This window comes from Nipponia nippon, unplaced genomic scaffold (genome assembly GCF_047370975.1).
Source record: "Nipponia nippon isolate SJK-2023a ecotype South Korea unplaced genomic scaffold, ASM4737097v1 scaffold_2, whole genome shotgun sequence".
NCBI classification, from domain to species: domain Eukaryota; kingdom Metazoa; phylum Chordata; class Aves; order Pelecaniformes; family Threskiornithidae; genus Nipponia; species Nipponia nippon.
Genome location: NW_028262336.1, coordinates 6,879,968 through 6,904,511, shown reverse-complemented (window position 1 = coordinate 6,904,511; position 24,544 = coordinate 6,879,968). Strand labels below are relative to the sequence as shown.

Below are 24,544 nucleotides of genomic sequence, written 5' to 3'. Positions count from 1 at the left end.
GAGTACGGCAAAAGGAACCTAAAAAGGAAATATTTCCTCTCTGAAATGGGTTGGGAGAATGGGAAGACCTGGGATTACCATGCAGAAATGACTCTGAAGTAAAATACGTATTAAGAAGGGAACTGGGACCAAGTGCAGAGCAAGATAGCACTTCAGTAGAAAGCTGGAAGGTAGATTGTGAGGGTCTTCTGAAGGAAGTACTGCCAAAGTGTTAGTGAGCAAAATCAAAATACCTATGAAAGGAAAAGGCTAGAGGAGTCAAAAACAATCGAGTTTGAGGAGGGAATAACCAGTAAAGCCAAAGGCACCTGGCAGATCAAGAGGAGTTACCGGCTAACAGCGCTGGCTGTGACTGTGTGTGGGAGACGTCCACGTGGGAAGATGGAGCTGGACCACAGGCATTCCAAACAGTGGCTGTTTGAAACCCAAGTATTTGGTGTGTTTCTAAAAAAACCTTCAAGCGTGTTGTGATGGGCATACTACCGTTGTACCCGCAAACGCTGTTTATGTTCCTTTTACATTGTAATAGCGATTCTCTTGTGAATCCTCCATTAAACAGGACATGCCTGAGCAAAACTGTCAGGCCAGCCAGCTTTTAACCGAGGGAATACAAAAGGGTTTTAGTATTGCTGGCAGCCATCAGTTGAACGTGAAGCTTCTCCCACTTGGATAACCCACCATGAATCACAGAGAATCTCGACTTTTGGACAAAAAGAAAAGTAAATTGGTCCCCTGAGTGTTTTTGAGAAAAGCCTGAAAAATGTGAGCTTCAGAGGTCTGAATCAGGACAGCAATCGACAAAAATGAAATAAAACACACATTATTTTTTAAACTTGCTTGTAAATTTTGGAGACTCAGAGTCGGTGGTGTTAGAGCTGTCCTGTCCGGGCTGATGGCTGGGAGGGGATGTCAGCCACAGGGACTCCTGTCACCTTTGCTAACGTGTCAGCGGGCAGATATGACGGGGCCCAGACATGTCCCTCAACCCACTTGCTGGGGAATCAGGGAGAGAAAAGGGATAGCAAGAAGAAACAGCGCTGCCACGCCAGGCTGCTCTGCGCCTCCTTCCCTTGGCTACCCATCCATCCCTTTTCATCATCTACCAGCCAGCTACCCAGCAAGGCTGAGGTTTCTTTTAATGTCACAGGGCTTTTTTTTGCTTCCTGCAAGGTGTCCTGAGGGTACAAATGTGCAACCCATCATCGCTCCAGCTGGGTCCCCCGATTTGAGGGACACCACTTGGTGCTAACTTGGAGCCCAGCTTTCCAAACCCCTGGGTGCTCACAGCGTGGGCAGAAACCACCCGGCGCTGCTCAGCAGCTTCAAAAACGAGAGACTGGGTTTCCTGAAACGGGTTTCGCCACCACTTATTTATTTTTCAGCCCATCCCCTGCTCGGCCTGCAGCCAGCCCGCAGGGCAGCGGGGCAGAGGCAGGCCTGCTCCCCTGGAAACACCCGTCCGGTGCCCGCTGGCTGCGGACGCGCGGTCGGGCCCTGGCCGGTCCCTCAGGCCGCGGCCTTTCCCCTCAGGGCGTCGCGGCCGGTCCCCGGGCCGCCGGAGGAGCTGGCAGCCGAGAGCGGGCTTTCCTTCCCCCCTCTCCCCCTAGTTGTCCCTCGGGAGCGGTATTTTCCGCTGAACCCCAAACCCCTCTCCGCAGATTTAGGAAAGGCTTTGGCTGCCCGCGGGCTGTTTCACCGCCCGCCGGGGCTGTGCGCAAGGGGAAGGCAGTGAGGCGCGGGGCTTTCCCTCAGGAGGGAGGCAGCTAACCCCGCCACCCCCCCCCCCCCCCCCCGCCTCCCCGCAGCCAGGAGTTTTTCCTGCCACACTTCTCAAACTTTCCACCGGCTCCGAGGCTCCGCAATTAACCCTTCCGCAAGCCGCTGAGGAGTTTCCCGAGCTGGCCGAGGAGGGTACCAGAGGCACCGCGGCCGTCTCCACCCCCTCCGACGGCTTCCCCTCCTCACGAGCGGCGCCGCTCGCCCTTGGCAACCGCCCCGGGTTCGCGCCCCGCGGCCCGGCCGGCGCCTGCCCCTTTAAATGGCGGCCGCGGCCCCGCCGTGCGCCCCGCTGAGGCAGTTGGCGGGCGCCGCGCCGTCCTTGCCCCCCTCCATGGTAAGCGCCGCGGCCGCGGTCTCCGCGCTCCTCTCCGGCCCCGCCGGGGGCCTCCATGCCCCCGGCCGTTGCCCTGCCGCGGGCCCGCCGCCCCGACCCGCTGGCGAGCCGGCGGCGGCGGGCTGCGCAGGTAGGTGCGGGGGGCGGGAGCCCCGTTCCTTCCCCCGGGCGAGGGGGAGGGCGGGCCGAGGCCGCGGGGCTGCACCGGAGGCTCCGCTCCGCCGGCACCCCTCATCCTCATCCCCGAAAGTTTTTTTGGGATGAGGCGGGCGCGGCCGGGGGGTGGCGGCGGCGGCGGCGGCTTCCCCGGGCCCGCCGAGCGCCGGCGCTGTGGGCCCCCGGTGAGGAGGGGCTGCCCGCGGCCCCCGGAGGGAGGGTCTGGGGAGAGACCCAGCCGCCCCGCGGGGAGGTGGCTCTAGAGCCGCCGTGGCAGCCGCCTAACTCCGGCGATATGGTGGGTCGGGAGCGTCGCTGCCGGGGCATTCGCGGCTCCGTCGGCTGTGCGGAAGCCGGGGCGGTGAGCAGCAGCTGGGGGAAGTTGCAGCGAGTCCCTGTGTCTGCGTGGAAGGCCTCCGGAGCGCGGCCCTTCTCTCACGACACGGAGCCCGGGGTGCCTCCTCGCCTGCTGCCTCGCCCCCTTGTCTTCCCTCGCCCCCAGCCTGGGCCGCGGGCTTGGCTGGAGCCTCGGAGGGGCACCGGCCTGCTGCTGGTGGGGTGCCGGCACCCCAGCTGGCCGTGGGCATGTGTGCGTACCACAGCGCTTTGGTCTTGAGGCGTTGGGGACTCGAAACCCAACCTCGTCTCTTACTGATGGATCCTGTAGTACAGGTGGTGTTAGGCTAGGGCCCTGGACTGGTTTTGTCCCAGCTTGTTAGGTGCCTTGGGACAAGTGTCGTCTTCTGTGGCTCAGTTGCCCTTCATAAAGTAGAGCTGACCTCCCAAGCAAAGAATATTGATACTGAGGGAGACTGCCACAGAAGAGTGCTTATTTTTATAATATGTGATAGGGGTAGAACTATTTGCCCCTGAAGCATTGTGCTTGTATTTATATATGACAAAATACACAATTCATAGTGTAACTAACATTAAGTATAAATATCTGATGTATTTGTATTATAATAATATATGTCAGTCCTCTGGTGAATGCTACACCTGCCTGACCTTTTGCAAGTTTTGAAAGGTCCCGCAGGATCTAGAGATGTGCCGCATGTTATGCGCCGATGTCTCTTGTTGATGTTATTCCAGCTGTAAATGTCTGCACAGCTTCAATGTGCAAGTTGAGGGGCTGCTGTGGAAATAAAATACTCTGATAAAACCGTACGTAATAATTAAATATAGTATACTCTGGAAAAAAATGTAGAATCAAGGAAAAGGCTGTCAGAGGGAAGTGTTTCCATGCCACTCACCTTGGTGAAATTAGCATGTCAAGTTTCATTTAATATATAGTTGTTGAATGGATTAACCATCATCTTATTTCACCTTTCTCCATTGTTGAATTACATACCTTGCGTCTTTGTTTACAGGAAGTTCATGAAGTGGATCATGGTCTTATTAGCCAGCTACTTGCTGATTCGGAGGAGACTCTTAGTTCGTGCACAGAGAAAATGCAGAGTCCTGCTCAATATAGCTGGAGTGCTGACTGGAGCTTTTGGGTAACGTGTTTTATCTTCTAACCTGTGTTTTATTTATAAAGATAATACGTGTATGTTTTAATTTATATATGTGTGTATACGTACTAGCTTTATATCCACTGTTCTCAAGTTGCTTTGTAGTCATGAATTAGTAAAGCGTTCTCCACCCATGAAGTGAGGTAGGTAATTTTATCATTATCAGCTTACTAAAGTGTAAGCTGAGACTGAGGGAGGGTGAAGTTGTTTACCTGATGTCACGTACCAAGTTAGGGACAGGACTTCTGCCTTCTGTGCCCGGTCCCGTCTCCCAGTTCCTTGCGTGGTTCATTAACCTGTCCAATGTCTCTTTATGCCTGTAGAAAGACATTGTTGATGCTTTTTAACAGTAAGGGCTGAATTTTGATTCTCAGCGTTAGGTAGTTCTTCTGATGTGCTTTCCTAGTGTCTGGTTTTTGTCAAGTAAACATATTTGTTTTCCACAAGAGTAAATAAGCTTCCTGTATTCTGCGTAAAGAATGGGATTTGTGAATAAGAAGGGCAGAAAGGAGGGGTTTAATTTTGCTCCTCTCCAGGGAGATGCCTCGCTGAAAGTGGAGGGTGTAATAATAAATGCTGTCTTTAATACTCTTCTCATGCTTTTGATGGATTTCTCTCTTCCCCCCCACCCCCAATGCCATGAGAGAAGGTAAACTTGTGGGTGTAGACTTAGAGCGTGTGCTTTGCTGCTAGTTGGGTGGATGAGTTGCTGCTGTTAGATAGGAAAGGGGAACGCTTGTGTGCACAAGTGCCTGTGCACAGGCAGGGTAACACCTGATCTCGTGAGAGACTTGGATTCCCTTCCTCACAGCTCTGACAGTCTGACTCAGGTTCTGTATCAGGTGGCCTCAGTAGATTGTCATGCTTCAGCTTGTGCATGGGAACATTGTCTGGACTACCGTGTTCTTGTCCTGATGAGGTCATCAGAGCGTTCATTGTGCTCAGCAGGTGAAAGATTAAGTAACTAGCAAAGGCCATAGGGAATCTGTGGCAGAGCTGCGAGCAGAACTGGGGGATTAGATTTCCCAACTCCTTATTTATAAATATCTAGCTTGTATGTCTTTTCATTTCTCCTCTTCAAACTAAGCAGATGCCCTAATGGTCAGAACGTTGATTTTGCATCTCGGGCCCTAGCATAAACTTCCCTCAAAATGCATGTGTACTTTTAAACTGAGCAACAGTAGTCGGGAGGCAGTGGAAATGGGACAGGCCAAATGAATCCCAGGAGGTCGAAGTGTGTTGCTAGAGAGTGAGTGCTTGGATCGTTCAGTATTTTCTCCACCGTTCTACAGCAACAAAGACGATACAGGGCCGTTTTGCCTGTGCCCAGCTGTCTCTGTGCTTGAATCGATAGCAAATCATGCTGCGCAGGCATTGTAACTGCCAGCTATGCTCTCGTTAGATGGCAAATTAGATTGTGTAAACTAACTCTTGATGGTTTGTATACAGCTGTTAATGCAGTTGGTAGTTTATGTGAGGGAGAAACCTGTTTAGGTCTTGGGGTTAGTTTGTTGGACTTGCAGTTAGCAACTCAGTCTTCCCTTGATAAGCTTGGCAATCTAAAATAAAGTCAGTAAAGTATAACATCTGAAGAATGTAACTGTACTATTGGCTTTGCATTTTTAGGTATAGAGATGCATGCTAAGGGCTAGAAGTTTCTTTGAACAGAGCTTTAGGCATGTACGGTGCAGGGTATTTTGTGTCCTTGTGGTGCCACTTTCTGCTTCCCGTAGGAACGCATGCCTGTAACTTCAGGGGAATGGGATTCTTCAGTGCAGTGGTGGCTGCTAAAAGTGTGAGGTGTTCTCCGGTATGATTAAATGGTTGCCTTCCGTCTATGATTTATTCTTCAAGACCTCAGTATTTGTTTGAAGTTAGCGTTTATCTGGTTCTGCAAATATGACCTTGCAGTTAAAGCAAAGGAATTGTGCAAATACGTGCCTCTTGTAAGATAGTGCTGTGGCTTGTAAAGTTCTAGCTATACCATTTACGTCACTGATTAGTTTTAAAAACCTGTATCGGTCTGGTTATAGGAGGCTGTGGTACTCATTTTCTCAGCCTCAAGGGGACTGAACTTAGAAGTAGCAAGAGGCAGAAAGTCACAAATTCAAGGCAAAATTTAAGATCTTCTAATTAAAACGTTATGTCTTTGGCATCTTTCCCTGCTCTTCTAGACAGAAAATGTGTTTTAATAACTTGCATGGTTCATGATCAGCTGCTGAGTATATAAACAAATCATTAAAACTCCCTAAATACTGAGTCATAGTAAATGTGTAGGTGATAACACGGAAGGCAGCTTGTTGCAGTGTGCAAAGCATGTGTCACTAACATTTGGCAATGGATGATCTTAGTGTCCTGTGGCAGGTGTGGATTTGTTACGCTTATTCCTACTTTGGAGTCAGTAGAACTAAGGAGTCGCTACAACAGCAAGGCTAGCCTGCGGTAGCATCCGGGGATCAGCTTTGGTTGCCTGGGCTATTTGCTTTGAGAGGCTGCACATTTCTGACAGCTTTGGTTTGCTCCAAGGATTTATTTCTTCTAAGTATGTACTCTTGCTTCTCTGATGATGGAAACCAAATGTGGATGTTAGAGCCTGACTGGTTTGACTTCAATTTTTCATGGATTTGAGTGGGAGTAGGCAGTTGTGCCATGTCTCTGGAAGTCAGGCCAGGTATCATGAATGCTCAATAGGTGCTGTGAACACATGTAATTAGCAGTAAGCTTGGGTTGGGAGCCTCTGGGATCTAATCTCTTTCCTGATTGTGGTGAGTGGGGAGAAGGAAAGGTAGCAGAAAAATTAGCAGGGAGGGAAGAAAAGAAGAGAAACCTACTATGCATAATTTGTTCCCATCTCTAAAAAAAAATAAATACTTTGGATAGCTTTACTGGAAAATTTTGAGAAGGAATTTTTTTTTTTTAGTACTGTAAGCAATTCTTCAACTGGTAGTGTTACTAACTGCTCTTTTTAAGGTGGGTGGTTTTTTGGGTTGGTGTTTTTTTGCCTTTTTTTTTTTTTTTTGAAGACCGTTCCCTGGAGGTGGACAAAGCTAGACTTCTATAAAGTCATTGGAGGAAGAAAAAAGCTTGCTTGCAAACTTAATCTCGGGGATTTTCCTCTTTACTGGAACCTGTAAAACTTGCATCTACTTTTGATTAAATGGTTCTTGTTTTGGCAACTGCAAATAGAAATGATGAAAGGCAAAGATGCTTTGGAAATTAAGTTACATCTAGAAGCCCTATCTCAAGATTCTGAATTCACTTTTTATCCTTTTTACACTCTTCATACTGAAATATAATTAAATGTAATATCCTTGGAAGAAGAAACCTGTGAAAATCTTAAGTGTTCTACTGTGATGAAGAAGGTAAAGGTGAATGAGGAAGCTAATGAAAAGGATCCTTGCATCAAGAGTGAGGGTGTTCTGTCTGGGGACTCCAGCTTGTCTTAATAAACAGTCAAAGAATGTTCACTTATGTCTGCAATAAGAAGAATGCCTGTGGAAAGAAAGAACAAAAAAGTAAGTCCTTCCCTTGCAATGAAAAGGTAGGTGGAAAGAGTTGAAATCAAGTGAGCATCTCTCAGAAAATTGCTCTTATCTGGGAGGCTTGTTTAAGAATTTGAGGTGAGGTGCTGTTTGAAATGTGAGGTGCCAAGAAGGTGTTGGAAAGAAAATAATAAGAGGCTTTAAAAAAGCAAATTTGATTGCAATGTAATGTCAGTTTAAAGGGTTGGTCAGTGTGAAGGAGTACGACAACAGAAGCAAACCAATGATACTGTGAAAAGTGAAAGTAAGCCTTTTATTTTTCATAATAGAAGAACAAGCGAGGTTGCACAAGATTTGGAAAAGAATTTTGACGAACGTGGATTTGGTTTCTATGAGAAAGAGCTAGTCGGGGAGCGTGTGAGAATACGTATGCCAAGAATATGATAAACATATATGACTCAAACCTGCACAGGAGGGATGCAGATACACATTACGATTTGGAAGATAACTTATTGCAGCACAGATACAAGTTGACATACGTTGGGGCCCGAGACTAATAAGGGTTAGATGAAATATTTCTTGCATCTGTAGTTGTTTGAATGCTCCTTCCGCCTTTCTCTGAAGACTCATGTTCACTCTGGGAATGGTTTACTGGGCTTGTTAAATCGGTAACTACGTTTTGGGAGACTGATATTTAAGGCCCTCTGACAGTTGCTTCATCTCCTGTGTTGTATACTTGGTATGTTACTTCTGAAGAAAGTGTTTCTTCTCATCTGTGCCTCCAAATGCTTGGGTTGTGAAGGAGAGACATCACGGCTTATGACGTCGCAGAAGGATTTTTAGCCTCCTTTTTATTTGCTGGTATGAAGCAGTCTGCTAAGGAGGATGAGAATTGGATAAATGCTGTAGGTCTCCAAAGAGAATAAAAATCTTAAGCACACTTACGCTGTTTTTTCTGAAATGTCCTAACTTTAGTATAAATAGCATTTGCTGTACTTGTAGCACTGGTACGTTGTTTGTTTACTTATCTGGAATCTCTAGAATAGGTGCTCTTTTTTAGCCCTGTGATAGCACTGATTATACAGAAGCAGTGTTTTAAAATGGTAAGAAAAGATAAACGATAGTTCTGAGTAGCCCTTGAACATGGCTGATTAGGCGAAAGTGTTTTTCTCACTTATTTTCACCCTGGGAATCTCTTTATTGCTGTTGATGCAGCTCCAAACTGAGCACTGGGGTAGATCTGACTGCTATCGAGTTTCAGCCTGTTCCGAACAAAGACAGACAGTTGGTGCCCGGTCTAAATAAGCTTTCCTCAGTGGCAGCAGTGGGGAGTTCTATAGAATGTGAATTATTATTACACACACCTAAAGTATTAATCTAGAGTCTGAAAGTTAAGTTTAATAGATGAGGAAGAAAATGCTTCAGATTTGTGTGGTTTACTTATTTTGTAAGTCACTGGGAGCAAAACCATCAGAAACGCAATATAGTTCAGAAAATCAGCATTGAATTGGCTGACTGATAATATCTGTTTAATGAGAGGGGAGTTCGTAGCTTATGGAATGAAAGCTTTAAAAGGCAAATCTAGGAGATGGACGTTTAGCTCTTTTTTGGTCTCTGGTTTGGCTACGGCTGCTTTGTTCAGTATTTCTGCAAAGAAGCAGTGGTGTAACATTGTCTTCAAGTCTGCCACAGGTGAGCTACTTGCATCCCTTTGGAGGGGAAGACGACAGGTAAACAAAACCGTACAGGATGTGATTGTTTAGTGGTACATTTAATTAAGTCATTAACAGCAACTAGGAGTAGAAAATTCTCCAGGAGATATTTAAGAAAAAAAAATAAAAAATCAAAATCTTAGATGATTTGGGACACATACTTACCTGTCCGAAAACATAAGAGCATTCTAGATAAGAGTATATGGCTTTTCTGCTCATGACTACTCTGGAAGTTATATTTTGTCTCATCCTATGCAGCAGATGGTTATGCACTAATTGAGCTATGTCAAGATTCCTTGGTGATATCGGCAGTGTTTTAGAAATTACATGGAGGAAGTGGGGCTTTTTTAGGTAGTGCTTTTTTGTTGTTGTTACTGAAGTTGCTTGCAGAGTCAGTAAAGCCTACACTTGGGATATTCATGCACAAGCTTTAACTTTGGTAATGTGTTCAGATTGTGCATTTGTTACTGCAACCTCCTAAAGCCCCTGGGGAAATGACGGATAAAGTCATTCAGGACTTCAGCTTGCTCATACAACTTGTCAGCTTCTCCTTCTGTTTTCTGCTACGCCTACCCAGCAGGACTCAAGGTATCACCCCTTGTTCAGAATGAGTGGAGGTATGTGATCATGAGCCATGCTGTGTATGTAGCTCTGATCAGCTTGTCCTGATATACGTCTCCCAATAGCTGACCCTTTGCCTTCCATTTTTGTATAAAATTGAAGAAAAATTATGTATGGTCTGTCTTTGGTTCAATCAAATCTGGTAGCATCTTTTAATATAGAAATGACTAACAGTAAAATCTGTGTTTGGTTTCTGAGGTAGAAAAGGAAGAGATCAAATGAGATATTTCACAAGAAAAATAGTTTTGAGGCAATTGCTTGGTCAGTGCCATTTTCTGTGTAATTTCAAACGCAGTAGGGCTACTCCCAGCTTAGTGAGATGACCAGTGTGATTTATACCAACACAGTTCACGTCGTTGGCTACAGTCACTACTGCATTAACTGTGTCACTACTGTTGTAGTTTGTCTAATACACTCCTGCAGGTTTTCACCATAGTCCTGATCCAAAATATTTATGTATCCTTCTATGACTTGCTGAAAAGTAAATGGTACAGATCCATTATGAAATCTGAAGTGCTAAGTGAAAGTGGAGTAAATCTTTTGAGAAGTCGTATTTTTTCAGAATATATCTTGCTCTCACTCTTACTCCCAAGAGGAGCGTTTGTTTCCTTCATGACCTTTTTTCCTACCCAATATTTGGGGACTGTTACTAAATTTAAATACAGATTGGCAATGCCAGAGTCCACTTCTGGGAGAGTAAGGAGGGAAAAGTGCAAGTGACGTACGCCATTCTTTTGCTTCTGTGTTTAGTTACTTCTGTGTTAAGTAATGTTGGTGGGACTGTGTTGCAGGTAAGGAAGGTGAGAGTTCAGAAGTAATGTCTTATAGTTACTTTATTGTATGAGGTCCCCCTCCCCAAGTCTGGATCCCCCCCCCCCCCCCCCCCCCTTATTAAATGGATCAAGTAAGTCTAAATACAAGCGGTTTGAATTTTTTTCATTACTTAGGCAGCCTGCAGTGAAAGATCAGGTGAAGGAACAGATGTTCTTAACAAATAACTTTGGCTAATTGTTTCACACACATGCTGTAGGAAGAAATAGGAGTCAGAAGAAACTGCTGTTCAGAAAGGAATGTATTTTTTTATCCAAAAGGAAATCATCTTGACTGAGCTTTTAATTGCCATTGCATCATATTAGTTAGTACACTTCTGGCTATTGAAACCTGGACAATGTAGTTACAGGACTTGAAATTAAACTGGGGGGCAGACAGATTATCTGAGCTAAAGGATAACCTGGTGTTGGGAGGGTAACAAACTCATTTCAATTGCACAATGTTAAAACAGTAACTGCAGAGTTCACACAAACACACTTGGTTTATTTGTGTTAAGTTTGTTTTAGGACTTGATGTATCACGGGATTTTGGGGGGGAGTTTTGTTTGGTTTTTAATCCTTTAAGTCCTTAAAGAAAGAAAGAAAGGTTGTGGTTTTTTTTTTTAAATCCTTTTAGTAATTTTCTCACCAATCCTTGTGATAAAATTACTTTAAAAAAAAAAAAAGATTGCTTGAATGCTGCATCTTTGAAGTCAGGAAAGTAGGTACAGATTCATAGGTTTTCCCCTAAAATGAAAAGGAGCTAGGCACTTAAGACTCTTCTGAACTTGGCTTGTACTAGTGTCTTGGGGAGGCAGTATGAAACATGGCCTCTGGCAGAGGCATTATAGGCATAATTTTACAACCAGGTCCAAAGGAGTTATTGCCGGCTACGGATGGTATTGATGAGATGCTGAGTAAATCTGAGATTGGAGCATCTTGCCTCCTGGAAGAGCTAAAGGTACCCTGGTTTCAGGTTCAGAGTTGGGGAAGATTGTTTTTCTGTGGGAGTGTCCAAATCTCTTGAACTTTTTGCTTAACTTTCTTATTTAAAATTTAAATGTTTGTTTCACCCAAACTCAGAGGTACTTGGTAGCAGTTATATAAATAATTGTATTTGAAACTGAAATTATCAGCCTTATTGCTAATTGCATACTTCCAGACTGAGGTGTTCAATCAGCTGAAGGTGGCGTTATCTTATACACAGGAAATGCACTTAAATCACTTAATGCTCCTCTGCTTCTGAGGCCTGAGTCACACTGGTACCCAGGCTTTGGCAGGGCCTTTCTGAGATCGCCTGGAGTCCTCTTACTGTCTTTCTGATGGAAAGAAATCGCCAATGAATATTTTTCTATATAGATTTGCCTCACAATACCTTGCTGCTCTTTCAGCACACAGATTCCCTGTGATGTATCCTGGCTTTGCCTTTGGGAAAGCAGAAGAGTTGCCTGTTTTTCTGGTGAAACTAGTTCCTGCTGTTTACATATGTAGCTGATCTTGACAACAGAACTGCGGGCCATCTAAAGCGCCACCACCCAGCGAGGTGCACAATGACAACCACTTAATCCTAGAGCAGCTGTGGCTGGCAAAATGACTGTAATTGGACACAGTGGGGCCATATTTATCTTCTCCTTTCAGGCATTCAGATTTCAATCTGATTATATGGGTGATTAAAATGCTTTGAAATGCATTTTTCTGTTTTCTTCTTTCCGCTTCCTCAGCAGGGCTGTGCTAGGAGAGGGATCTCTCTTCCCCGCTGTTGAGTGAGTCATTAGCTCTATCTTCAGCCAAGTACCCAAGGGGATCCGATGTGTAGGAGGCTGGGCCCTCAGTGAGCGAGGTGGATGCAGCATAGACACCTGCCTCTTCTCCTCTAGCTCTGAAACCGTATGTGTGCTGTGATAACTTCTAAGGACCCCGTCTTGCAGCTGGGGATGGGTGGGTGGTGCCAGCAAAGAGGGGCTCCACAGCCCCTCGCTGCTGTAGTGGTTCCTGGTCTGTGCGAGGTGAAGCTCGTAGGCAGTCTGCTGTTTCCGAGGTAGTCCTCCTCGCTTCCAGAACCGTCCCCTACACAAACTGCAGTTGGAGCCTGACTTCACTTAGTTACTTGTAGAAATGCAGCAGACAGGTCCTGGGTAGGACAGATGGAAGGGGACAGACAGCACAAAGAAAGCAGAGTAGATGTGTGCCTGCTGTTTTCACAGCAGGCAGAGAGGTCTGACGGGCATGCAAAGTCCTGTCTCCCTTATCTCAAAGTCTCTGCTCTGTGCCTACGAAGAACTGAGCTCTGGGCGGCTGGTGAAGGGGTGGATGGTAGCGTACTCATTTTGGGAGCTTGGACGTGCGTGAAGCATGCCCTGATCTCCTCCCCTCCCCGCTCTGGAGCGCAGACTGAGGAGGTCTCTTAGCAAGGGCTTGACTGATAAAGCAGACAATGGTCAAGCCTTGTGTGAGAGTAGATTTGGGTCCACACAGAGTTACCAGGTGTAGATGTACTTTTATCTTTAAGCATGGTGCGCAGTCAGTGCATGGGCTGTAGCCTTCAGTGACACAGAGAGGAGGAGCGCTGGGCATTGAGTGCTCCTTTCCAAGCTGGTGTTTCCCTGGTGATGGTGCTTTCCTCAGCTCTCCCCTTTGGGACTTCTGTGAACTTGAAATGACCTATGCTACTGCAGTCTGCCTCCCAAAATCTGTTTAGATAATAGTGATTTTTAGATTGGAGCTGGGCAGCTCTACGCCCTCCCCCCCCCCCTCCCCCCCCGCCCTTAAGTTTTCTTTGACCGCTTGCTGCAGCATTTGTGTGCATGTTCTGCAGGGCTAGTGTGTTTCAGCCTGTTTTCCAAGCTGGCGCGCAAGCAGAGGCTGGCAGAACGCTAGCTAGCTCTGCTGGATGGTGTCCAGCACCAGCTCGGAGCAAGTGGGTGAGCGAGGGGGGAGCCGTAGAGGCTGCCTGAGGGTTGGCCACAGATTTGCATGGGTTGGAACAGGCTGCAGGCAGCTAGAGGAGGAGGTATGTGTAGGGGGTGTGTGTCTTCTGACTTTACATTAGCTTCATGCCTCAGTCAGTTTTATTTCTGAAATGGAGCATATGCTTTGCTCCTCACTGTACATGTCAAACTTGAGATTTTATATCCAACTCAGAGTTCTTACAAAAGTACATTGACTTCACCATTAAAAAATGCTTTAGAACGCTTATTTGGAGAAAGTACTGAATACTACAAAGCAATTGCTTCAGAATAAGCAGGGGATATTCTCAATCCAAACTATTTTTTTTCAGGGAAAAGTTTATAATACTACTAATGACAAGAGGTTTTCTTATCATTGATAAGAAGGCCCTCTCAGCTGTAGTGTGTTCCCAGCAGGCTTGGTTTTTTGTATGCTTGAAGTGTATTTCCTCCTGTGTTTGTAAGATGCATATTCAGTAGGTGCTGTTCCCTCTTGATAGAGGGTACTTACAAAAACTGTATCCTGAGCTGTCATCTGGTAACGTGTAGTTAAATTGCACTTCCATTGAGTGGAGAATAGAGCTCTGCGAGGTTAAATGTAGACCTTGTTGGAATAGCTTCAGCTGAACCCTATTTCAATGAAACGTAATGGCTTGTGAAATTGAGCTAATTCTGGTGGGATCTTGAGAGAAATTTGGGAGAGGTCCTCACATGTTTGAAACTGAAATACTGTATTACAAAATTCTTCCAGATCTTTTCTACTGTTTTTCTAATGAACATTAGGGAAAAAAAAAATCTTTAGCTGGTTGTGCAACTTAAAGGTATTTCTTTGGAGAACTTTACATCTTTCATCTTTTAAAGCATTAAGTCTTTGGGTTTTCTTCCTGCTTGGGAAAGAAGCCAAATTTAAAAATTATTCACAAAAAAGTGTTACTTTTGTTCTATTTCTAATTATATAACCTGATGTTAGCAGCATAGTTCCCAGTATTTCATATGATGCTAAATTTTCTTGTCTGTCAAAATTGTAATTGTGACAACTTTGCTTGTGGATTTTGTAGGCTGTTTTCCAAGCCGGCTCCACCATGATTTGATATTTGTACTTATATAGGCAAAGCTCAAGTACGAGACCTTCTTTCCTACCCTTGGAAGGACAAGGTGGCTGGTGAGGTGCAGGAGATGGCCAGGCCTTCTGTGAGCAGGATTCCAGTTCAGCCGTAGTTCACGTCGCACCGTGGGGTAAACAGTTGTGATACAGACCTCCCTGGTCAGTAGTCGACCAGAAGTACTTTTCAGAAAAGCACGGTCTTACCACGTGCCGGGTCAGTGATGGCTTGGTGAGACGGATGTCCACAGTGGAGCTGGTGAGGGCTGGCCTACTGTTGAGGTGCTGTGGAACACAGTGCTTTCGATTGTGCTAGACCCAGTCTTTAAAATAAATAGGAGCAGACTCCCTTTAGGAAGTACCTAATTCAGTTTCATGACTCTGGGTGGCAAATACTTTGTAAGTGGGCATCCGATATTTCAGAAGCTCTCCATAATGAAATAGTTCTGAAGAGTTTCTTCCTACGTGGATCTTTGGAGGCTACTGGTGTTAGTGGTAAATAATAGTCTGTCTAATGTTTTTAGTGTGCCTGCCCATGCATCTGTGAGAACGAGTTACTAGTAACGCTCATTTCAGGGGTACTAGGGACTCTGTCTTTAGCCTTGTTTATGGGATCTCATAGGATTTAAAAAAAACAAACAAACCACAAAACAAACAAACAAACCAAAAAGAACCCCAACAAACAAACAAACCGCAAAAACCCTGGACGAACAAAGAAACCCCTAGAAAATAGAGTAGCTTGAGTATTTGCTCATGACCTATGTTTTAATATTCCTTCCTTGAAATTTTACATGCTGCATTTCCAACAGAAGAAAGACAGAGCTGCACCAAAATTCTTACTGGCTGCCGCTCTGCCTGTACACGGACGCCACTGAAGGAGAACTGCCATTGGTTTGTTTTCTGCTCAGTCACTAAGAAATGTTAAAATCTGTTTCTCCTTCAGCCTCTGCAAATAAGAGGGGGGCTGGGCCACAGAAGGGGACGTAATGACCCTAGTGCACAGCCCTGTGCCTGCCAGTGGCCCGCTGGAAGAGCGCCCTGTGCTTATGAGACTCCCCTCTCCAGAGAAGTTAAGGGTGAATAAAGAAGAGCTTATAATGAATGTAAGTAAAATAGTCCTGGCTTCTTAAACTCTTCCCCCTCCCACTGTGGCTATGAGCTTGTTTCCATTTCCTTGAGAGCATGGGAACTTTTGGAAAGCAGGCTCCTAGGGAATAAAACAGCTGAGCCGACCCTGGCAACAGTTGCTTGTTTTTCTTTCTTTTTTTATTGGTTGACATGCCTCGTATGACGTATGAATTAAATACAACTCTGTGGATCATCAGGTGTGATCAAATAGCTCCTTATTTAAAAAAACAGAAGTGGGCACTCTGTACACACCCAGTCCCAAAGTGCACAGTGTACTGTACGCAGCACCCTAAGTCACCTTAAGTAAGGTGGTGTTGCTCTTCAGGTCCTGTGAGTGGTTCTTTCCCTGTGCAAGTTTAATGTTTTTGTGCTTCAAGAGAAAAAAACGAACAGTAAGTGACTCCTAGTAAAGCTTATGAGTACTCAATAATTGAAAGTTACTTCTAAGCCCAAATTTTTATGTGATTCTGTCGAGGAATGGTTAGTTAAAATAAATCACTTAACAGAGTGGATCTGGACTGTTTGCTTGTGACAGGGTAAACAGAGAACAAGTGTGACGCTTTCAAACCCCATCCTTGTGCTTGTTTTCAGAAGAAATGGAAAACTGTGCCCTAGAACTGTGAAAAGATAAGGGAGACTGGTAGTCACGTGGACATGAGCCTCCACTGTGATTCTGTGCCTAAAAGCAAATGTGAGTCGGATTTATTTGCAGTGACTCCTGCAAGGCTGCGTCTAGCTCTCAAGAAGCACATTGAAAATAGGAGGAGATTCAGAAAAGCCATGAGAATGTCTGAAAAAAAACGGTTTTGCCAATAGATTTGAGAAGCTTAATCCCTACCCCAAAAGAAGATATGGGGTAACTCGCTCACAGTCCAAAAATAATTTGCAAAGTGAAGATAAGATTAACCAACAGACCACTAGATGAACTATCCATAGCTAGGATGGATTTTTCCATCAGTGGTGGCTTTTAATTTAAGAAGGTAAAATGTATTTTTTTATTTTTTTTTTTCTTTCCCGAAGGGAAATTTGGTCATCACGGCTCTGGTTTTAAAGCAGGAGCTAAATTGCGGGATAGCTGTGGCTTGTGCACTATAGATTAGATTGTCATAATGAACTTTTCTGGACTGAAGAAATGGCTGCAGTGGGATCAACATTTCTCTGATGGAAAGGTTTGTCAGACTTGGCACATTTTACAGGTAGCCTCAGGAGAGAGACCATCATCTCAGTGTGCCATGATAAGTCTGCCTGAATCTGTTTGGAGTATGTGAAGTCTTAAGTTTCCCTGCCTTATACTGCTAAACGAGGCTTTTGTTCAGGGCTGTTAACTTAGCTCTCTCCTAGCCTAGTGAGGCTTTAGAGTCACTGAAAGTAGGGTGTTGGTTTGTTTTTGTGTGTTTTTTTTTTTTTTTTTATTTTTCCCTTACCAGATAAGTTTCAAGAATACTTGTAGTCTAAAGTAGTCTTTTTGCATAAAATCAAACTCCTCTCTGACGGTGTGTTGTTCTTCTGGAGGCTGTTTCCTTTTTCTTTCTCCTGATGTGAAGCAGGATTTTAGATGAATTTGAAGAGGGAGGAAAACAATGCATTCTTCAGTAGAAAGGCAACAATTTTTGCCAGGATATTTAATGTTTGTTTTAATGTGCTAGTGTAGGATTGAAAAGTACTTTCATCCTAACCTTACTAATATCTCCAAATTTGTTTTCGACCATGTCTAGAAACTTCATAGGAAATTAGAAGTCAAGCTCTTCCGTCTTCGGGGAACAGTGCTTCAGGTGGTCTTTAAAGTGGGATGTAGAGATAGCGGTGTGGATTTGGTTGCTTGTAGACCGAGGAGCAAAGCCATGAGTCTCATTGGCCATGTTTTGATGCTTAAGCGAGGCCTCTGAGCATCAGCGGGGAGTAAGTCGGGCAGCTTGCTTATAGGCTTGTCTGATTCTGGGACCCCATGCATTTGACGGTAACTGATGCCAAGACTGAAGCTCAGCGGGAGGCACGTGTGTGTGTTAAAATGAGGTGACATCAGAGTTGTGTTACTGTACTGGTGAGGTCAGCTTACCTGTGTTCTCAGCTGTTTGTATTCATAGCTGCATGTTAAAATTATGGAATGCAAATTGTTAGGTAACGTGGTTTTTGTGGTGTCTCAAAACAAGGAGAAAACACTAACAAAGCAAATGCAAAATAATTACTGTCGTTAGCAAATGTTTAGTTCTGCTGAGGCTGATTGACTATTTGCATGCTTAGTTATACGTGCAATCAAATAATTTCCTAATGATTAGCATTTTTGCTGTACTCTTGGGAGAAAGCGTAGCTTACTTTTCCTCTGCGGTCTGCTAAACGGCTCAAATTATTTGCAGTGTCCGCACTTTGAAGATGTAAATGTGAAGGGAAGCTGTTTTGTTGTTTGTTTTTTTTTTTAACAGGCTTCTATCATATAAATAACTCAGTCCTATTTAAGTTAACATATTTTTTTCTGGAACATGACTTTATATAGTTGGACTCTGGTCCATTTCTAAACAAAGTATGAGAATCACTTGGTTATGTGTCTTCAGGTAGTGTCTGGTTCTTGCAGAAATGTCTTCTGTAAAACTTTCTGGATGAGGCTGAAGAGGTTTTTCTGCTTATCCTATTTTACAGGTTTCTGCTATATTTTGTGGCTTCAGATAAAGAATGCTAATATGTTGTTGGTTGGACTTAATAATTTCCTTAGTCATTAAATATAGCATACCCATAAATGCCTAAGATTATCCTTAGGCAAAGTGTTTGCCTGATGACTTATAATTAAACTTAGAAATGTGCATGTGTTAAAAATGAGTTTCTGTTTTCATCTCTTAAATGTCATACTACAGCCTAATTTATGCCTTTCTTCTTTTGATATTTGATGGTAAGTTTTGTAACCCAGAGGTGGCAACCTGCCTCAAATGCTGCCACGTCTTGGATATTATAATGGTGATTGAGAGGCACTGTATTCATATAAATGGAAATGTCTTATTTTCCTCACTTTAAGGAAATTGCTCGTGCCAATAGTGTTAATATTGCCCCTATTGTTTCCCAAGTCCATTGAGTGATCTCTTAATCACCAAGCCACATACTGAGCGTGTAATAATTAGATCTCTAAGTTTTCATACAAAGTAAGAAAAAGATAAGGTTAAAAAGCTTCAGTGTGCTCACTTTTTTCTGCTGATTAGATAAAGATTCAGAGCTGGCTCTTCATAAATGTCGTAAGAGCTCAGTAGAAATCTACAATTAATAAGAGGATTTCTCATAGCCTGTTTGTTACTTGTGACAAAGAACACTTTTAAATGCCAGCAAGGGTTTCTCAGGCAAGCTATAGCAGGTTTTGTGCTCTAGAGAAATTCCATTTCTAAGTAAAACTCAAGATATCTTGAGTTTGGATTCTTGGAGCTGTTGAACTGGCTGATTCAGGCACTAAAATGTGTCTGTGATACTGTAATGTTCCTGTTCTCTTCCTGATTCCTCTTGCCTTAGAACCACAAAAATGCTTAAATTCCTTGTAGCTCTTACCTCTTATCTGTATACAGTGTGTTTGAGAAAGTACTTCCCGCCTTAAAAGCATGGCTTCTTACATCATGACTTTGTAAATCAGGTTTGAAGACTGTGAGCTTTCTTTTGGTCTCATGGCAGACCGGTTCTTTCTTCCCCTCGTATGTTAGAGCTGTCCTCACAAGCTCAGACTTCAGTCCATTGAGGTACGACGGTGTAAACCGTAGGGTCTCTGGAACTGCAGGTGGCAGGTTTACAGATCCGAGTTAGCTTTTCATTCTTCTCCATGCCTCTTCCCAGAGTAATTGCGAAGAACTCCATTTCTTGAAAGTACTGCAGTCATTGGATGCCTGTTTCAGATGATCAGTTAAAAGCGTGCGTTTCAGGGCACGATGTGGCAGGGCCAAGAACCCATAGCCTATCTGCTTCAGTAGATGACATGCTCTCCAAGAATATTACTTTTATAATCTCAGAAATAGCTGAAATATAACGGGAAGCATACAGCTTAGAAGATGTCAAACATGTTGTCCTGTTAGTTGCACCTGAAGCTTTCATGCTTACTTCTCTCAGGAGGGTAGGGATGGACGTATTTTGTCTGTCTCCCTCCCTGCCTTTTTACGTTGTAATGCTCAGAATATTAGTGGACAGCAAATATGTACTCACCAGTGGTCAGACAGAAAGACTTTTTTATTGACGGTAATAGAAGGTAACACTAACATGTTTTTATAAAGCTGAACTGAGTCAGGGTGACTTTGCCCTCTCCTGTGTTATATGCACTTAAACACCTGACCTTGAAGTAGCACTTAGGTGTTCTTGTGGCTGAAGACCTTAATTCTCAAGTATAGGTAGATGACAGACCATCACAGGGAGGTGTGCGCGTAGGGTGGTGTTCAGGGAACTTTTGAACTGCAAGAAGCAGGAATCTCTTCTGTGGAAAATAGCAAAATGTGAGAATCTTGATGAGGTGGGGGCACTATTGGTGCTAGTTTATTAAAAGACCCTCAAGCTGAAGATAAGTCTGTCTTTGTCTGGGATTGTTTTGACAACAAGCACAGGCATAATGAAAGGGTAGCGACCAACTGACATACTGCAGGAGCGTGCTAAAACTGCGTGGTTTTTTAGTAAACATGCTGCAAGGTCGTACAATCAAAAGTGGTTCTTTGCCTCCTTTCTTCTTTCTTCCTCCACCTTAAATGTAAATAGCCACTGATCTTATGGTGGAGATGGGTTTAATGGTGAATGTCAAGTTTCGGAGTAATACAGGTGCTCAAGGAGAGAATAGCAGCCACGTGCTTAATGTGTTTAGAAAGGTTAACAAAAAAAAGGGTGTAAAAGAAGCCTTTATAGTATATTTATACCTGGTTTTGGTAACACTTGGAAGTGACTTCTTCCTGTCTTAGCTGTAGTCCAGCTGAGTCATTGCCTCAGTTAGGACAGCCCCTAAAATAAGTGGTCAACATCTGTTCAGAAAAAAAAATATGGCCTTGTTATTACTGCAGAATGAAAAACAGGGCTTTTGCAACAGAATCGTTTCTGGAGAACATGCTGAAGCTCTTTATTTGAATGGGAGCAGGGGCGTTCGTTTGTAAGAATAAGGAGTTAAAGTCTATCAAGGTTCATCTTCTTGGCTGTGAGTTTGCCACCCAATTTGAATCTTAAATGGACCATAGACAATGATCTTTTTAAATACGGAGTGAAATGAAGAACAGGACAGGAAATGAAGAGGTGATGGTGGTGCTGCTATTTGTGTTTACTGGAGGAAACTTTGGCCTTTATTCCTACAGGTTTAATTATAGCAACTGGCAAAAAATCCACTGCATTGTAGTATTCCCAAAGTGATACTCCAATTAGAAATTGGTGTTCTAGGTTCCCTCTTTGTGTCCAGCTAGTGGCCTGCACGAGGACTTGATCTGCTCTGTCACCTTCTGTGTTGTGGCCTTGCTGCCTCTTCATTTAGTCTGTGCTAGAAGAATTAGGGGCTCTCACGTCCTTATGAGTGGAGTAGGTTGCCATCATACAATTGTAATGCCTTGTAATTGGCATCTGGCCTGTCACAGGGAACAGCTTGGTCCATCCTATCCTAAATACTGGAAGCACACTCTTATGTAAGCAAGCATAAAGTTACAGAGATAATCACATTTAGATACCACCTATTCTTCATTGCTCTTTTGATGTTCATTTGTTCTTCAAGATAAAATTACACATCCAGTATGAAGACAGTTGATGGCTGAAAATAAATCTGTTTGCTTAACCTTTTACCGTTCTTTGTTGCAGCTCTCAAGTTCCACTTACAAATATAGGAGCGAGGAATTCAAGAGACAGTTTTCTCATCTGCCGGACTCTGAGAGACTCATAGTAGGTAAGATGTAGTCACACCAAAAGTGCTTGTCTTCTGGCTAATAACTCCAGATTGCAGCAGTGCCAAGGTGGTTTTTTTATGGCAAATTCTAACTACAACTGATACCTTCCTATTCTGTCTCTGAACTGGCATCAAATACCTTCAGGGAAAGTCAGGTCCATAATCTTCTCCTGTACTGCCTGCTTTGTGAAAAAAGACAGATTCTTTTCGGGGGTTGAGAAGTGAAGGAGAGGATACAGAATCCTCCAGTTCATCTAGATGCGGGGTGGGAGCCTCTTAATGTCTTTTCCTACAGTTACTTTTTAGTGGGTTTTTAGAGAAAACCCTTCCTGACAGCAGTGGAGATGTGACTGTCTGACAGCTGTTAGCTGACAAGCTGGAAAGAAAGATCACTATGCAGGGTCAGGGTCACTGAGCACATAAGCTCAACATCTGTGCATTGATGGGCTTGCGCGATGCAAGTGTGAGAACAGAGGTAGAGTTAAATCCTGAGAGCATTTAATTTGTTTTATGTTCTTTCCACCACGGGCAACCAGCTTGGTACCTCTTGCAGTGTCATAACCATTTATTTTCTATCCTGTGAGTGTCTGAGTTCTCTCTCTTACTTTAAAGAGGCAACTAGTTATGGCCGGGTCAGTTGTGGTAGATGCTGGGGGAGGAGGGAATGACTCCATAGTTGTAATGGTTTGGGACTTGGATACAAAGGTAAGGGATGTTGCTTCAGTGACCCTGTTAAGATCATCCTTAGTAGAAGCTTTTCCCTTGCTCCCTGGAACTAAACTTAGACCCTTGCCCTAGGCACCTTGATTAATGTGACTGCTGGGATTGAGTGACACAGTGGGTGATTGTCATTTAAGACTCTTTTTTCAGAGACAAATGCCAGCTATGTGGTATGAGGACATAAAATTCAGTATTTAAGTGTGTCATTCCCATCAGCCATCATAGGAGATCATTGGAAAACACAAACCAGTCTTTATTTTATCCTGACTTACAATGCTGTGCGCTTGGATGGATTTGTCAACATGGCATATTGAGGGCAGATAAAAACATTTTATGCCCCACGCTGGTCTGTGCAGCTGTAGTACTGCCCAGGCTAGTACTGAGCATGAAGTACGTTACCTGGTGCTGTGCTGTGCAAATCTGTTAGTTGTGGGTTGGCTCATGCTTGAGCAGAGGCTTTTCACAGGCCTGTATGCCTCTACCATCGGCTGGTGACATGGGTGCAGGCACAGAAGTACAGCTCAGCTGGGAGAGCAGAGTTGATAAGTGCGTGGGGTGGGAGGGGTGAGAAGCAAGCGGCAGAGAATATCAAACTATGGTGCATAACTTCTTGGCACTGAAATGTTCCTTTTGAGCTCTGACTCTCTGTTTTGCTCCACTGCAAAATCCAAAGAAGGGAAGTGTATAAACCTGCCTCCTTTGCGTGCAGTGATGCACCTTATTCCCTCTTTCATCCCTTGCCTTCCAGGTAAGCCTGCCTGTGCTGCCCAAGCATTGTGTAACAAATACACTGTCCAAGAATTAGGTGTTGTTTTTATACAAATGGGGCATTGCGACTGTTTAAAGTTCATTTCTCATCTTACGCAACCTTTAAGGAAGCGAATAGTGAGATGCTGTCAGTATATGCTTGCAGCATGCCGAGTTCCTTCCAGGTTAATGGAAGAGAAATTAGACCTTTCACTTGCACAGAAACAGTTAAATCCCTGCGTCCTTTTCCAGCCTCAGAAGGAGGTAGTTGTCCTCTGAAATGCCTTCTGCATTTTTAAAATACTTGAGTTCAGTACAGAAGTAAACAGAAGAAAAGGATATTACTTCAAAGCGTTGTTTTGATGTTTCTCCTTATACAGGATTGATGTCGAAAGCCATGGAGCAAACTCTGAAGCATAGTTTCGATGAACAGACTGCCAAGGACTTGAAGAAAGATTTAGTAATGGGTTAATCTTAACAATGTAGCACCTGCTCCATCAGAAGCAAAGTCATTACTTTATATACATTTTTTTTTTTTTTTTTACCCCATAAAAAGCAGTGCTCCTTTGGAAGGACTTTTTGCGTCCTCCAGGCAAAGAGCTCTTCCTTTGCTTGATGCAGAGAAACCTATCACAGGCTTTACAGTGCTCAAAGAAGCAATTAATTGCTGCTGTTCAGAAGAACTGTAACTGGTCCTGTTCTTAACTTAGCTGTTTAAAAAAAAAAAAAGTTACTATTCCACTGTAATGAGCACTGTATATAAAGATTACATGAAATATAATTATTTTCTTATAATGAAACAGAAATGACTCAGACTTTTGAAATGGGAGTTTAAAGGAGTGCCACTAACTGTACTTTGTCTGGAAATGTTGTTTACAAGCAGCATCTTAAATTACTGTATCTGAAAACTTAGAAGGAGACATGCTAATCTTTCCCTTTTGTTTTGATATTATATTTGATATTGATATATTGGTGTTGCTTATTGTTTGCCCAGTGCTCCAGTATTTATAGGTCTGAGTCCCTCTCCTTCCCCTAAACATAGAAATCGGATGCAAACTTCTTGGTAATGCTTTCCTCAGGTCCTTAACCTCAAGCTCCTGCTGCCTTCCTTCTCCCTGCTCTCCCAGCATTTTGGTATCTGACTTCTCTTTAAACATGCACTTACTTACAACTTACTGGTTTGGATTTCTTTAAGTTCATGTAATTCTGTTTGCAGTTATGCCTTCCAGGGCTTGTATACATGCCTCATGCTTGTTGCAAGAAACTTTATTTCCACTTGGTTATTTGAGGGGAAAACCCAAGACAATTTTCAAAATCATAATAAAAGCTTCTGTAGATGCAGACTTACCTTGAAGCTAGGATCGTGAGGGACTCCTGAACCCCTTGATATTTGAACAAGAGCTATATTTGTTGTCTTGTCGTACACAAAATCAAAATTCTGGCTCAGACAATACCGGATACAATGCTTTTCAAAATAACAAAACTCTTTGATACCTCTAAAGTTAAAATCATTGACATCCTGCATGAGTAGGTGCATTCTATACATAAGGTAACCTTCTTTAGGTTGGAGCTTCCAAAAGGGGCCTGTCTGTCTTAACTTTCTAGCAGTCGTACTTCTGAAAATTCCTCTTGTTTGAA

At 43.7% G+C, this 24,544-nt stretch overlaps 1 protein-coding gene across 4 annotated transcripts in view; it reads left to right on the top strand.

The window, feature by feature from the left end:
* The first annotated feature begins 1,855 nt into the window (after positions 1-1,855).
* GRAMD1C (GRAM domain containing 1C) overlaps positions 1,856-24,544 on the top strand; it is a 55,458-nt gene continuing 32,769 nt past the window's right edge. The window contains exons 1-3 of one of the 4 annotated variants that reach the window (XM_087757245.1): positions 1,856-2,113; positions 3,637-3,765; positions 21,355-21,439. In XM_087757245.1, the coding sequence (XP_087613371.1) occupies positions 2,039-2,113; positions 3,637-3,765; positions 21,355-21,439 (289 nt within the window). In that variant the 5' untranslated portion in view covers positions 1,856-2,038. Of the gene's footprint in view, positions 2,114-2,161; positions 2,244-2,496; positions 2,631-3,636; positions 3,766-15,411; positions 15,555-21,354; positions 21,440-24,544 lie in introns of those variants that run through there. The other 3 variants (XM_087757246.1, XM_087757249.1, XM_087757248.1) reach the window with 3 other exon arrangements.